The 16,243-nt window shown below is 41.1% G+C and overlaps 1 protein-coding gene across 4 annotated transcripts in view; it reads right to left on the reverse strand.

Moving 5' to 3' along the window:
* RTN4 (reticulon 4) overlaps nt 1-13,744 on the reverse strand; it is a 71,081-nt gene extending 57,337 nt beyond the window's left edge. Inside the window, exon 1 of one of the 4 annotated variants that reach the window (XM_055540114.1) lies at nt 12,945-13,723. In XM_055540114.1, the coding sequence (XP_055396089.1) occupies nt 12,945-13,521 (577 nt within the window). In that variant the 5' untranslated portion in view covers nt 13,522-13,723. Of the gene's footprint in view, nt 1-10,758; nt 10,864-12,944 lie in introns of those variants that run through there. The other 3 variants (XM_055540117.1, XM_055540116.1, XM_055540115.1) reach the window with 3 other exon arrangements.
* Between the last annotated feature and the right edge of the window lie 2,499 nt (nt 13,745-16,243).

Here is a 16,243-nt window from a genome sequence, read left to right on the forward strand (position 1 = left end):
CTGAACATCCCAGCACAAAAATAAGATTCCAGAAAAGGTACACCTTAAGAGTGGGACTACGTAACCCTAAAGTAAGGGATACCCTAGGTCAAGTCAGCAAATACGGCTCATGGGCCAAAGCTGTGTTGGAAAAAGTCCATTCGTGTGTCGTTTTGCCTATGGCTACTTCTGCACTGTAAGGGCGAAGAGGAGTAGTTAGATAGAACCTGTATGACCTGCAAGCCTAAAATATTTACTACTCTGCCCTTAAAGAAAAAGTAAATCACTGCTCTGCTGCTGCTGCTGCTAAGTCGCTTCAGTCGTGTCCGACTCTGTGCGACCCCACAGACGGCAGCCCACCAGGCTCCCCTGTCCTGGGTTTCTCCAGGCAAGAACACTGGAGTGGGTTGCCATTTCCTTCTCCAATGCATGAAGGTGAAAAGTGAAAGTGAAGTCGCTCAGCTGTGTCTGACTCTTAGCGACCCCATGGACTGCAGCCCACCAGGCTCCTCCGTCCATGGGATTTTTCAGGCAAGAGTACTGGAGTGGGGTACCATTAAAGATCAAAGGGATTTGTCAGCAACCAACTGTCCGCCAAAATGAAACTATCACCATATCCATGACAAGCAGTATAAAATAAAAAAATTACTGGACAAGAAAAGAAGAAAATATAAGAATAAGAAAAAACAGCCAATGTAAACAAAAAGAAAGTGTAAATCTTGGATTAATGAATATTAATTAGAAATTAAAATAACCTTCAAAAATTCCTAAATATGTACAGTAAAAGACCAACATAATGAGTGAACAGAATCTTGACAGAAAAACACAGACTAGAAAAAGAACCAAATGGAAATGCTATAACTGAAAATTACATTAATCTAAAAAAAACTTCACCAGATAAGCTTAAAATCAGATTGGACAATGGAGAAGATAAGATCAATAAATTTAAACAAAGAGTAACAGAAACTATCCAAACTGAAGTACAGTATGAAAAACAAAAAGCTGTTGGGGGGGGCGGTGGCGGATAAATGAACAGTCTCAACAACTGGTGAGATAATCAAGCAGTTAGTTCAGTCAGTTCAGTTCAGTTGCTCAGTCGTGTCTGACTCTTTGTGACCCCATGAATCACAGCACGCCAGGCCTCCCTGTCCATCACCAACTCCCAGAGTTCACTCAAACTTATGTCCATCGAGTCAGTGATGCCATCCAGCCATCTCATCCTCTGTCATCCCCTTCTCCTCCTGCCCCCAATCCCTCCCAGCATCCGGGTCTTTTCCGACGAGTCAATTCTTCACATGAGGTGGCCAAAGTATTGGAGTTTCAGCTTTAGCATCAGTCCTGCCAATGAACACGCAGGTATGATCTCCTTTAGGATGGACTGGATGGATCTCCTTGCAGTCCAAGGGACTCTCAAGAGTCTTCTCCACAGTTCAAAAGCATCAATTCTTCTGCGCTCAGCCTTCTTCACAGTCCAACTCTCACATCCATATATGACTACTGGAAAAACCACAGCCTTGACTAGACAGACCTTTGTTGACAAAGTAATGTCTCTGCTTTTGAATATGCTATCTAGGTTGGTCATAACTTTCCTTCCAAGGAGTAAGCGTCTTTTAATTTCATGGCTGCAGTCACCATCTGCAGTGATTTTGGAGCCCCCCAAAATAAAGTCTGACACTGTTTCCACTGTTTCCCCATCTACTTCCCATGAAGTGATGGGACAGGATGCCATGATCTTCGTTTTCTGAATGTTGAGCTTTAAGGCAACTTTTTCACTCTTCCTCTTTCACTTTCATCAAGAGGCTTTTTAGTTCCTCTTCACTTTCTGCCACACGGGTGGTGTCATCTGCATATCTGAGGTGATTGATATTTCTCCCAGCAGTCTTGATTCCAGCTTGTGCTTCTTCCAGCCCAGCATTTCTCATGATGTACTCTGCATATAAGTTAAATAAGCAGGGTGACAATATACAGCCTTGATGTACTCCTTTTCCTATTTGGAACCAGTCTGTTGTTCCATGTCCAGTTCTAACTGTTGCTTCCTGACCTGCATACAGGTTTCTCAAGAGGCAGGTCAGGTGGTCTGGTATTCCTATCTCTTTCAGAATTTTCCACAGTTTTTTGTGACCCACACAGTTTAAGTATATGTAAAATGGAGTCCCCCCAAAAGGCAATAATATAGGGGGGAAAATTACAATTATTAATGGCCCAAAATTTGACAATCGTGATAGAAAATACCAGCCACCAAAGCTCAATGAACTACAAGCAGGATAAACACAAACCACAAAGAGATAACTGTAGAGATTAAATTACTGAAAACCAGAAACAGAAAAAAATCTTAAAAACAAAGGGAAAGGGCAGGCAAACAATATTAAGAATGACCTGACTTCTCAATTGGAAACAATGTAACCCAAACGATAATAGAACATTCTTTAAAATGATGCAGAAAAAGAAAGTGAAAGCCTAGTGAACTGAGTGCAGTCAACCCTTTGTTGTTGTTCAGTCACTAAGTCATGTCAGACTCTTTGTGACCCCACGGACTGGAGCACGCCAGGCTTCCCTGTCCTTCACCATCTCCCAGAGTTTGCTTAAACTCACTCCCATTGATTTAGTGATGCTATCCAAACCATCTCTTCCTCTGTCACTCCCTTCTCCTGAGCTCCATCTTTTCCCAGCATCAGGGTCTTTTCCAATGAGTCTTTCACATCAGGTGGCCAAAGTATTGGAGCTTCAGCATCAGTCCTTCCAATGAGTATTCAGGGTTGATTTCCTTTAGGATTGACTGGTTTGATCTCCCTGCAGTCCAAAGGACTCTCAAGAGCCTTCTCCAGCACCACAATTTGAAAGCACCAAATCATGGGCACTCAGTCTTCTTTATGGTCCAACTCTCAGATCCACATGACTACTGGAAAAACCACAGCTTGGACTATACGGATCCTTGTTGGCAAAGTTATGTCTCTCTGCTTATTAAGATGCTGCCTAGGTTTGTCATAGCTTTCCTTCCAAGGAGCAGCTGCAGTCACCATCCTCAGTGATTTTGGACCCCAAGAAAATAAAATTTATCACTGTTTCCACTTTTCCCCCTTTTATTTGCCATTAAGTGATGGGACCAGATGCCATGATCTTAGCTTTCTGAATAATGAGTTTTTAAGCCAGCTTTTTCACTCTCCTCTTTCACCCTCATCAAGAGGCTCTTTAGTTTCTCTTCACTTTCTGCCATAGAGGGGTTATCATCTGCCTATCTGAGATTATTGATATCTCTCCCTGCAATCTTGATTCCACGCTGTGATTCATCCAGCCTGGCATTTCACATGATGTACTCTGCACATAAACTAAATAAGCAAGTGACAATACACAGCCTTGACATACTCCTTTCCCAATTCTGAACCACTAATGCCTTAATTTGCCAGTCTACTCACTAAATTGATAAACCGAAAGTCAGTACTTACAGAACTGGGCAAGTGCAGAGGAACCAAACATTCCAGTCCCCCAACATACTGAATACACAATCAGGTCAGGTCAAACAAAGCAACCCTAAGCCATCTCGTTTCAGCTCCCATACAGTAAACAAGTATTCTTTTAGCAGTCTATTCGGTGCCCCACTGTTTGCATTTCTATGCTTTTTGTTGGTGATTCTGATGTGGGCCCTAAGCATAGTGCTGAAGTACTATCTCGTGTTCTTAAGAGCAAGAAGATTATGATGTACCTTACAGAGGAAACACATGTTTTAGATAAGGTTCATTCAGACATGAGTTATAGTACTCTTGGCCATGAGTTCAATGTTAATGAGTCTACAATATATATTAAATAATGTGTTTCTTTAAATAGAAACACACCTAAAATAAAGTTATATACTTATCATTAACAAAAACACCATGAGGTTCACAGGAACCTAACCCTGTATTTCCCCAAGCAACAATGATTCAGTCAATATCTGCTAATTCAGTACCTTCTGTGATTTTATAGACCATAATTATTACAAACAATAAAATTAACTGTATTCTTCAAAAAAATCCTTCAAAAATAAAGATGAATTAAGATAATAGACATAAAAGATGAAAACAAAAAATGAAAGATTTCATCACCAAGGAACCAGAACAACAAGGAATGTAAAATGAAGGTCTTCAGAAAGAAGGATAAAAAGATACCATATAGAAACCGAATCTTCATAAAGGAATGAAGAAGGGCAGAAATGGTAAATATATGAGTAGATACAAAATAGTCTCACTTCCTAATTTCCTTAAAAAGGTAAATATATGAGTAAATATAAAGTATTCTCATTTCTTTCAAGAATAACTGATTTTTGAAGCTTAAATAACTACAATATAGAGAGAATTAAAATAACAATGACAATAAAAGCACAAAAGATGGAAGGAATATACAGAAGTACAAAAAAAAAAAAAAAAGCAGATGGAACTAAGAGAAAAGAGACTTAAATGAGCTATACTAATAATTACACTGAATGTAGTAAACTGCTCCAATTAAAAGGCAGAGATTTTCAGACCAGATGAAAACCCTACTAAATGTCATTTACAGGACACACACTTTAAATATAAAAACACAGGAAGGTTAAAAGTAAAAGGCTGTGAAAGGATATACAATCCAAGTACTTAACCTACAAAATCTAGAATAGTGATATTAATGTCAAGCGAAATAGATTCAAACAAAAAAAGCATTACCTTCAGATTACCAGAGGTAAACAGGAGCATTTGATAATGATAAAAGAGCAATAAGACATATGCTAAATAGATATATAACAACACTAAAGGTTACACAGGAAAGGTGTAATGGAAAATCATGAAGCAAAAACTAAAGGGAGACAAGGACAAATCTACAAACATTATTTAAAAACTCAACTCTCAGTTAACTGATAGACTAGACACACATACACATACACACATTCTATACACAAGGATACTGATGGTTTAGACAACACCTCAATAAACTGACTTCATTACAGAGCACTACAACCAATAACAGAATATACATTCTGCTCAAGTATGCATGGAACATACACCAAGATAAACCACTTCCTGGTCTACAAAGTAAATCTCAATACATTTAAAAGGACTGAAATCATGCAGTACAGGTTCTCTGACCACATGAATTAAGCTGAAATCAATAAAACAGAAAAATTCTGGAAAACCCCTCAAATGTCTGGAAATTAAACACACAATTCTAAATAGCTGATGGATCAAAGAATTATCACAGGAAAAATTAAACAATAATTTAAATCAAATGATAATGGAAATCTGTAGAATACAGCTAAAATAAGGCTTAGAGAAAAGTTTATAGCTCTAAATGCTCTTAGAAAAAAGGGTTAAAGTTTAGAGCTTCCACCAAAGGAAACTAGGAAAAGAGCAAGTAAATCCAAATAAACAATAGAAAATAAATAAAATAACAGCAGAAACCAATGATACAGGAAACATGCAAACTCAAGAGAAAAGTCAATGAAACCAAAAGTTGGTTTGTTGAAAAGATTAATAGAATTGATAATCCCTAAAATGATTAAGAAAAAGAGAGGAAAATACATATTGGAAATAAAAGAGGGACTAGCTCTATAACTTCTAAAAAGGTAAGAGGTTACACAAACCAGTCTATGCCAATAAATTAGACAACTTAGGTTGAGTGGACAAATTCCTTGATGTTCCCTCATAAAGATGAAATAGTCAAGTTCCTTGCAAAGCATACATTTCCAAAACTGACACAAGCTGAAACAGAAAATCTGAATAGCCCTATATCACATTAGAATAGTATACCTGTAATTTGAAACCTTCTCCACACAGAGAACTCCAAGGCCAGACAGCTTCACTGTGTGCGAGTTCTCAATCGCTTCAGCTGTGATTCTTGCCACCCTATGGACTTTAGCCTGCCAGGCTTCTCTTTGTGGGATTCTCCAGACAAGAATACTGGAGTGGGTTGCCATTTCCTCCTCCTGGGGGTCTTCCCAGCCCAGGGATCTCTTGTATTGTAAGTGGATTCTTTACCCACTTATCCACCTAGGAAGCGCCATCACTAATAAATTATAAACACTGAAGGATGCTTACACAAACTTTTTCAGTATATTAAGAGGAAGCACTTCCCAAAATGTTTCATAGATTTATGCATTAATACCAAAACCAGACAGAATTATTACAAGAAAATATAAAATACCGAAAAATAAGGACTTCCCCGGTGGTCCAGTGGCTAAGACTACAAGCTCCCAACGAACTCCCAGGAGCATGGGTTTGATCCCTGGTCAGGGAATCAGATTCCACAGGCTGCAACTAAAGATCCTGCATGCTGCAACAAAGACCCAGCTCAGCCGAATCAACTAATCAGTCAAAAAAAAAAAAAAAAAAAAAAAAAAAAACCACACACAATGAAAAAAAAGAAAGCTATTTTAAAAAAAAAAGAGAAAAATATTCCTTACACAAGGCATGCAAAATTATTAGCAAAATATCAGCTAATTGAATTCAGAACTTGGTAGAAGAATAAAACTCTCAATTTAATACTGATGTTAATTAGTTGAGACTGAGAAGTTCTAAAGACTGTGAAAGGGACTTACATGATAGGTTTAGGTGTACTTAATAAACTCCCTTAGAACAAAGATGAACAGAATTTTAAACAAGTACATTCCCTCTGAGACCAAAGACTCCAATAGATTTAAAAAAATCGTTCATGCTTTAGGTCAGCTTCACCTAGGGCTGTCAGTATACTAAGATAAATAAATTTAATAATGGTGCCTTTCAATTAGTGAAGTTTATAAGTCAATCTATAAAGTTCAGGAGGGGAATAAAATTAGTTTTTTTTTTCTCTTTTCACAAAAGCAGCTGACAGGTTTGTAAATATATGATTGTTCCTACAGTAAAACCACAGGAGTTCTCTGGTTTTAAGACAGCAAAAAATACTTCACAGGAAGGGGCTTGTATTCTTTCCTTATCTGCCACATGTACCTCTCATAACTCCAGTCTCTACTCATCTTTAAGTCTCCACACTCAGCCCTAAACCTGGTTTTAAAAAGGAGTATGCTAACTTCATTGGAGAAGGAAATGGCAACCCACTCCAGTGTTCTTGCCTGGAGAATCCCGGGGACGGCAGAGCCTAGTGGGAGGCCGTCTATGGGGTAGCACAGAGTCGGACATGACTGAAGCGACTTAGCAGCAGCCGTAGCAGCAGCGTGCTAACTTTCCTTAATATTGAACTCCCAAGAGACCACCAGTATGACCAGCCTACTGCCAAATCTGTTTGAAGAAAACTTTATAAGCCTTCTTCATCTATCGTAATAAGAACAAGACATTAAAGAAGTAATTTTTAGAGAGCCACATAAGGATTCAGAGACTGCTGAAAAGATAATCCAATCTTTAGCAGCTACAGCTCCTACTACAGGAGTAGGAGTAACACCTACTGTACTACTGTTTGGCATTATCTACCAACATTTTCAATGCTTTACCCTTTGAATCAGTAATTCCACTTATGTGAATTTATTCTACAACACATAACAGCATGTATTTGCAAAGAAGTATATATAAAGGTGTTCACAACAATGTTACTTATAACAGAAAAAGCTGAAAAATAACCTAATTAACTATCAATAAGAGACTGGTTAAATAAAAGAGTACATCCATATACCTTGCATTTTTAAATAAATCAATGCTTTAGTTCATAGGACGGGATTATTTTTTTTCTTTCTGGCCACACCACAATGAGGAACTTCCCTGACCAGGGACTGAACATGTGCCCCCGCAGTAGAAGCACAGTCTTAACCACTGGACAACCAGGAAACTACCAAGACTTGGGACTTTTGAGAGAAAATATTTCAGTACTTCTAAAGCCACACAAAATACAGATCAGGATTCATCTATAATATTAGTTCAACAAATACCTGACTGCCTATGCCACATCTAAGGGATTGTGCTCAGCAATGGAGAGATAGTGCATGTGGTCCTTTCCCTCAAGGTAAAAAGGTAATACAGTCCCTTTCCTCAAGGAGCATATAATCTGGGGAACAGAAATGAGTGAACATACCATTCCCATATATATAGTATGCTGAGGTAAGAACAGAATGTTATGGGAATGCATGAGTAAAGTGATTTAAAAATTAAAAATCACCATTCCAAGAAACAAAAAAAAATCATTAGTTTAAATGTGAAATTATCAATTCCTCCTTTAGAGCTGAAAGAATGATGAGGCCTTCAGTCTGAGAAAACTCTAGCATCAGTAGAGCTGGGTCCTCCCACAGTGCATGCCTATGTCCTACATTAGCTAGCCACAAAGGTCACACTCACCCACTTAAACACTGGTGATGAATTATGGTTCTGCTCTTATAGGCTCCCATCCCTGGGGCTGTCACCCCCAGAGCAATCTTCTAGGGTCTATATTTAGAAACAGGAATAAAAATTCTCAAAGAATACACTATAAGAACAGTGTGTCTAACAACATTTGCTTCTACTTCGAGGTCCCAGGGAAAAAATCAAGAAATATCATCCATTTGGTTGGTACTTTTATCCTGGGCTAGCAAAGGACCTTTAAAATGTGCCATTTAAATTGGGGCTTTGCAACAGCAGTGTTTCAAATAATCTGTTTTTAAGTATATTATGAAATAACTACACATAATACAGAGCTAATTATTAGACAATAGGTGTGTGTGTGCTAAGTCACGAGTCATGTCGGACTCTCTGCCACCCTATTGTAGCCTGCCAGGCTCCTCTGTCCATGGGATTCTCCAGGCGAGAATACTAGAGTGGGCTGTCACGCCCTCCTCCAGGGCATCTTTTCAACCCAGGGATCAAACCTGAGTCTCTTACGTCTCCTGCAATAGCAAGCGGTCCTTTACCACTAGCACCACCTGGGAAGCAAGCACACATACATAACATAGTAATCTTCCAAGTTTACAGAAATAGAGTGTTAAGATAGCATGTTTCTAAATGTTATTTCACATAATTAGATATTTATTAAAGGTTCAATATAACTTCATCACTTCATTTTAAAAAGGATTTGAGGAAGCTTGTTAGTTACTAAAAAGAACTATAAATTTGACACTGAGCTTCCCTGGAACCAATCTGAAAAGTAATTCACTTTATCCATAAGTCAGACATGACTTAGCAACTAAACAACAACAAGCACAGCGCCTGTTCCCAACTTTTATTCCTCATCAGAACATTAGAAATGGTTAACAAGAGAATTATTCAGAACCTCTATACCCATCAGTTTCATTCCTTGTTAACATTTTCTAGATAAAAATGAAGAAGAGAGGATGGGAAATGGATTGTGACATAACATCTCTTTCTTTGGTGACAACTGCTTCCTGGGAATGTCACATCACTGTTTACTTGAACTTTATGTTAAAGACTAATATTTAAACTATATAAACTATATATCACTCAGAATCTTTTAACACTTCTATCATGTGCTTCAATACTGATATAATAATAAATGACTGTAAAAATGACTAATAACTTTCAATCCTTAAGCCATATAATGAGCAATATTATACTATACTTATGAGCAATATCCAATTCTATACAAATTTCCATTTCAAAAACTTTTGATAGTCTCAAATTTAAAAATCACCAACATTATATTCTTTGTATCCATGGCAGTTCTCTTTCATAAAACTTCTTCTTAACCTAACTATAAAAACAGAGACTCAGAGCCAAAAAATTCATCCTTCCTAAAGTTTTATATTCCTCCCTATATTCCATTTCCACTAAATGAACTAGTTCAGGCTCTACTCACCTCTCAGAACTACTGTGAAAGATTTCTAAATAGTTTCCATTTTTTCTTTCCAACATATCTTGAAAATTGCCACCAATTCACTTTTCTAACACTGCTTTCATTATTCCATGCCTCAGTTCAATAATTTTTGATGGTTTCCCAATGCTGAAAGCAGTATTTCAGGAAAAGGATGACAATGAAATAACATCATATTTTGGAAACAACAATGAAAACATTTTTTGCCTCATAATTTAAATTGCCAAGTGCAAGGGCAACTGTGGATGGCAGAACATGAATAAAAGCAGGATGATAAAACCCTAAATTCTTAACTTGGCATTCGACACCCTTCAGAATCCAGATCTACCGCACATTTTACTGGCTTAAAAAACATGTCCAGAGATCAGCTCAACACCATCCTTAATGAATGGTTTGCATCTCTCAACTCAAATTTCTATCCAGTTTCCCTCGCATGTTCTCAAAGCCTAGGTTAATCAACCACCATTTTAACCTGAAGCCAATGTTTCTCCATGAAAAACAGTCAGCAGGGGAAAGACTTCAGTCTTTCAGCATGGGGATGCTCCAAGTACTGATAAAACAGCAAACAGCAAAATTACAATTTCTCAAATAAGGGAAATCAGCACTTACTCAAGAAGAGGTTAAACAACAATATGCAATACACAAGTGTCAGGGATCTACCATATGCAGTAACATAAACTGTCCTCCAGTCAGACTGATCTAGGTTCCTAACTATGCTCTGCACATTTCTCACCTGTCTTTACTCACATCCATCCTTTTAGTTTCTCTCAATCTTCAAAACTGTATTTCTGCTCCAAAACCCCAATATAATTAAGGAGCACATTTCTAAATAAACAATCTTTCAAAAAGCGATATTTTTTACCATGGCCTATTAGAGACCTCAAATGACCTAAGTGTAGTCTACCACCCACCCTCACCTTAACACCCACCACTCTCTCCTTAGCTTTCTCACTAGTCTTCTCACTACCTTCTCAAACATACATTACTGCCTCAGGGCTTTTGCCTCCCAGGAGCTTCTTGGAAATTTTTTTATATCTGCAGCTTAAATCTCACCTCCTCAGAAAGGGCTTTCTCAGCGCCACCCTATCTAAAAAGGTTCCCACACATCTCAATAATTTTCCACATCATCATCCTTCCTATGCTGCTCATAACACTTAACACTATTCTCAGTTCCTTAATCAGGTGTTTATTATCTGCATTCCTCTCATGGGGAACACATCTGTCTTGCTGATTGCTCTATCTTCCCAGCCTAGAATAGTGCCTCTTTGTAGCTAATCAATAACCAGCTGCAGCAAAGAACTGTTAAGAAAGCCAGACTCGGTGACATGGTAACTATCTGACCATAATCACAATGTTCCTTTATGTCCTAAAGGAACTAAAATTTCTAGATAGGCAACATCAATACAGAATTAGGGAGCCATGTAAAGACAGAATTGCTAAGTGACGCAATATTCTCTCTCCTTTGTCTTCCAAAGTTAGTATTCCTAAAGTCAAAATACAGAAAGAATGCTATCACCTCCTGACTCTCCAAGGTTCACAGAACAGAACTCTTTTGTTTCCACACAGGAATACAATATGAAAAATTAGTGTGCTTTTCTTAATCATTAAATTTATCACTTGTAAATGTCTTATTACTTGATATTTTTCCACCTCACTTTAGTTTCTCGAAAATGTGTTTTTACTCATAAAAAGGAAAACTTGAGTTACTTCTCACATTCTAATTATCTGTAGTGTACTAATTAATGTTTTGAGTAATGCTCTGGGGTATGTCAATATCACTATTGACTTATTTTCTTCCTTGTGCTGCAAGAGTGAGCTGAAGAAAAAAAAAATTCTTCCATGATCTCCCACTGAGTATCTTTTTCTAGAAAAACAACCGTTTCTTAAATCCTACAAGGCTATGACAATTTCTCACCAGGCTGTTACACTACCTGATTCTTGATCCTGGCCTTTTTACACATAAAGGTCCTACTACTAGTGGGACGCTTTCTGTCCCCAAACTAACAAGCTATTTGTTAATAATTAACGTGTCTAATAGGATGAATTCTCAACCTGTAACAAATTTTTTTCTCTTCCAGAATAAACAATCTCCCAAAATGAAAAGGATAATAAAACAATTTTTCCTAATAGTAGTAATAACAAACAATCAGGTGCTGGTAAATGAAAAGATTTGAAAACTATTTACGGACAATGCAAATCTGTCTCTGCAGCCCTAAAATATATTACTTCTACGAAACAGTATTTCTAACCAACAGATGAAAACGCCTGTATCAAAACATTTCATGAAGTCCCATGGTAAATCTGCCACAATTTCAACTGTCCTCTTCCCGCCAGGGAATCCACAGGTTTCCCCTTCTTTGGGAATGTCAACCATTTTGCCTTTTCCTTTTATCTCTACTATTCAATTACGATGCATTAAGAGGCTAAACCTGTGCATCCTAACAGCTATTCCCCTCCTTCTGCGGCAGAGCTCCCGGCAAAACTGCGCCCCCTTGGAACATGGTGCCCAGGTCCCATTTCCCCGGCTCCGTTAAGCTGGTGGTAAATAGCCACATCACAATCCGGGTAAACTGGGCGGTGGCAGGACCTCGCCGAAACTCCGCTCCCCAATTCTCCAAGCGTCACACCACTGGAGGCGCTCTCCCTTCACTGCAGTCAGGTCAATGTGGACGTTTTCCACTGGACCGGCTCCCCACGAGCGCGGGGCCGGGGCGGGGGAGATGAAGAGCATGGGGCCACCCAAGCCAAGGAAGGGGTGAGGAGAGGGGCCAGGGCTGAATGCAGGCAAAGACTAGCAAGAAACTGCGTCTTTTCCCCAGGAGCAACCTAGTCGGGCAGACAAAAGATTAGGGCGCCAAGGCCTTCCATCCTCACCCCGGAACCAAGGCAGTCCGATGAATCCACACCCCTAGTTCCCTCCTTACAGACCCAGTTCCTGAAAGGGGTGGGTTCCTAACTTCCCCGACCCGGTGGAATGGAGAGCAGACAGAACAACCTGGGAGCGGTCGGGGCGCACGTGCTCCCCGATACCCAGACGGACAATAAAGAGTAAGCCCGGGCTTCCTCTGCCGCCCCACCCTGCTCCCCACGGCTCCCACCAGCGGGGGCGCCTTCGCCCAAAGATCTGCAGACAAAGCCCCCTCCGGATGGAGAGAAGGGCAGGGTCCAGGCTTGAGGGGCTGCGCACAAAAGAGGGAGGGGCGCGAGGGGCGGCGCGAGGCGGAGGGCGCGGCACTCACCCACTGAGCCCGAGGAGCCCCTGCGTTTGGGCGCGGCCGGCGTGGAGGGGGGCGCGGCGGGGGCTGGGACAACCGAGGTCCACGAGGGCTCGGCCTGCGGGCTCACGTCGGCCGGTGGAGGAGGGGGAGGCCGGGCTGGAGGCTCCTCGTCCTCAGAGAGCTTGGAGTGCGAGTCTGCTGCAATGGAGGGTGGGGAGGGCGCGGGCACCGACGACGACACGGGGCTCGGGTCCCAAGACGGCTGCCGCTCCGGAGCGGCGAGGGGCGCGGCCGGCAGGGGCCCCCTGGGCGCCGGGGGCACGAAATCATTGCCGAAGTCCACCAGGGGCGCGCTAGCCGGGGTGGCGGCGGTGGCGGCGGCGGCGGCCACCGGGGCCGCCGACAGCGCGGCGGCGGGCTTCCTCTCTAGCACCTCCAGCTCCTCCAGGTCCTCATCCTCGTCCTCGTCTTCCTCCTCCTCCTCGTCTTCCTCTTCGTCCTCGGGCTCCTTCACGAACTGGTACTTGAATGCGGGCTGAGGCCGAGGCGGGCTGTCCGAGGACGAGGAGACCAGAGGCGACTGGTCCATGTCTTCCATGGCTGGCAGGTCAGAGGTGATGCTGCAGCTGCTGCCTCCGCGGGAGAAGCTTCTCAGAGCCGCGGGCGGTTGTGGGGGGTGGGGAGGACTGAGAGGGGCAGGGCCCAACGAGCCGAGGGACCTGCAGTGGCGACAGCTCCCGGAACAATGAGACTGCTCCTCCAGCCTCCGCGCCCGTGATGCGCCACCCGCCCCGTCCCCAGTTGCCACCGCCGCCGCCCAGATGAGGGAAGGAGAGAGGCCAGCCGACGCTCCGCCCAGTTTGGCGTGACACCCTTCCAGCCAGGGAGAAGGAGGCACTAACGCGGGAGGGAGAGAGCCAATCGGCGAAGAAATAGAGTTGACGGGCAACCAGTCGGCCCAACAGAAAAGGAAAAAGACGAAAGTGGGTGGGTCTCACTGCACTTCCTCTGTCTTACCGGCCCGGGTGGGTTCGATGGGCGGGGTTTGGAGCTGGGAACCCCACCGACTGCCTAGGGTAGTTGCGGGTCCAGCTGGGGTCTTGGTCTTGGCCTCGGCGAAGCTGGAGTGTGTGTGTTTACAGCACTGAGGAAACGAACCGGCTCCCTCCCACGCCAGAGGGGTCGGAGACGTTCCTGGCACGCCACCGGAAGGGCGTTATCTTGGAGACTGGGAGTGGAAACTTTCCTCCCAGGAAAGGAAAAAACCCAGAGCGCAGAAAGGTTCTGAATAACGGTACTGTGGAGTAGGCCCTAAGGATTGAAGCAAACGTTAAATTTCAGATTTCGAAATAAAAATTTGTTTTCTTTCAAACGTAAATTCCCAAACCACCTTATCACCTTAAGGTGGTGAGGTACTACCATCATCACCTTAAGGTGGTGAGGTACTACCATCACCACCTTAAAAGAAAAAATAATATTTTTTACAGGTTTAAAGTCACTCCCAGTCTTAACTGCAGACCCTGGATGAGGTAGGCAAAACAACTAGGCTAGACGATATAGGGACGGACTGGAACAGACCAGTTGATGAAAGTCTGTACTTCTTCAAAGAGGGCTTTGGGATCTGCCCGCTGCTGGACTTACTTGGTAGAAGGATGAGTCACCCAAAAGAGGGAGGGGAGAGAGGAAAGCGAAAAGAGAAGGATGCCTTGGAAGGCAAATTTGATTCACATTGTATTTCAGTCACCTTAGGCCCATGAGTCAACATTCTGGATGATTCAGGCTTTCTGGGAGTCAGGATACGTACATACTCATTTCTTTGATATGTCAAAATGAGTATAATCCCCATTCGACTTTTTCCAGAACTGGAGAGTTTAAAGTGATTGCAGAACATTTTAGGTACCAGCATCCAGAGGTTTAGAGAGTCCTTTTTGTCTTTCTGATGTACTGAATACCTTCCAAAAATATCCCCTTCCTGTCTATTCTAGAAGCCCTGGAGAGAGGAGGATAGCTTGCTTTCAAGTTGCTCTCAGTGTAGGCCTGCACTATTCAAGTCCTTAGTCACTGGCTACTCCTGGCTACTGAGCGCTTGAAATATGAGTCGTTTGAAATGAGATGTGCTGTAAGATTGAAATGTATACTATATTTTGAGAGTACCAAAAAAATTAAGTATCTCAATTTTTATAGTGGTTATATTGGAATTGATAATATTTTGGATATATTGGGATAAGTGTAATGTATTAATTTTACTTGTTCTTTTTAATACCGCATCTAGAAATTTTTAAATATATATGTGGCTTATATTTTATTTCTGTTTGACAGTACTAGTCTAAATTGATGATTAAGAAATGTTGATTTCCATGGAGAATCATGGATTACTTAAGCAAATTCTTAGCTTCAACTAATACTACCCTCAATTGGGGTAATTAAAAAGGAAAAGCGAGGATTGGGGGGAAGGGAGGAGGGACACAGAGGGGGAACACAGGAGCTTTTTGGGGTAGTGAAACTATTGTGTATGGCACTGTCATGGACACATGACATACATTTGGCAAAACTCAGACCTGTTCGAAGAGGGAATCCTAATGTAAACTGTGGGCTTCAGTGAGTAACAATCAATATTGGTTCATCAGTTGTAAGAAGCCTACCACACCAATGCAAGATGTTAGTTATAGGGGAAACTGGTTGGGAGGTAGGCATGAGAGTGTATAAGAACTCTCTTTTCTGTAAATGGGAAACAAAGTTTAATTTTTTAAAAAGCAAAGGTAAAACTAGATTTTCTGGCATTGTTACCTGATCAGGTTATTAGTTAGTTATCAACAGTACATTCAAGACCTAGCTCAATAGTCCCACAGAGATGAACTTTAGCTTTATTTTTAGAAAATTGTTGTGAGTTGATTGGAGTGAGTTTGTTTTTAGAAGAATTGGGAAGAGTAGGAAGAGAGAAATATTAGTGTAGAATTTGGAGGCAGGAGATTTAATGCCAAACCAAAAAATTTTAAAACAGATTCCTCAATAATAACTAAACATATTTCAAGTATTTGTCAAATATTTGTCAAAAATTGTCAAAAACATACATGATATTTCAGCTAAGTCCATACACATACAAAAATACACTGGCAAAATTCTTTGGTGTGAAGTTTTCAATTAAATCACAATTTAGCCATCAGTTCAGTCTCCCCAGTACTATTTTTCCTACTGTGATTGTTCTGAAACACCTTAATGGAAAGTTCCACAGGGTTGTCATTAATTAACTGTAAGTTATTTATGTGATATTTATGTATTCATATATCTGTGTATCTGATTATTACTAAAATAATCACAAA

This window comes from Bubalus kerabau, chromosome 11 (genome assembly GCF_029407905.1).
Source record: "Bubalus kerabau isolate K-KA32 ecotype Philippines breed swamp buffalo chromosome 11, PCC_UOA_SB_1v2, whole genome shotgun sequence".
Lineage (NCBI taxonomy): Eukaryota > Metazoa > Chordata > Mammalia > Artiodactyla > Bovidae > Bubalus > Bubalus kerabau.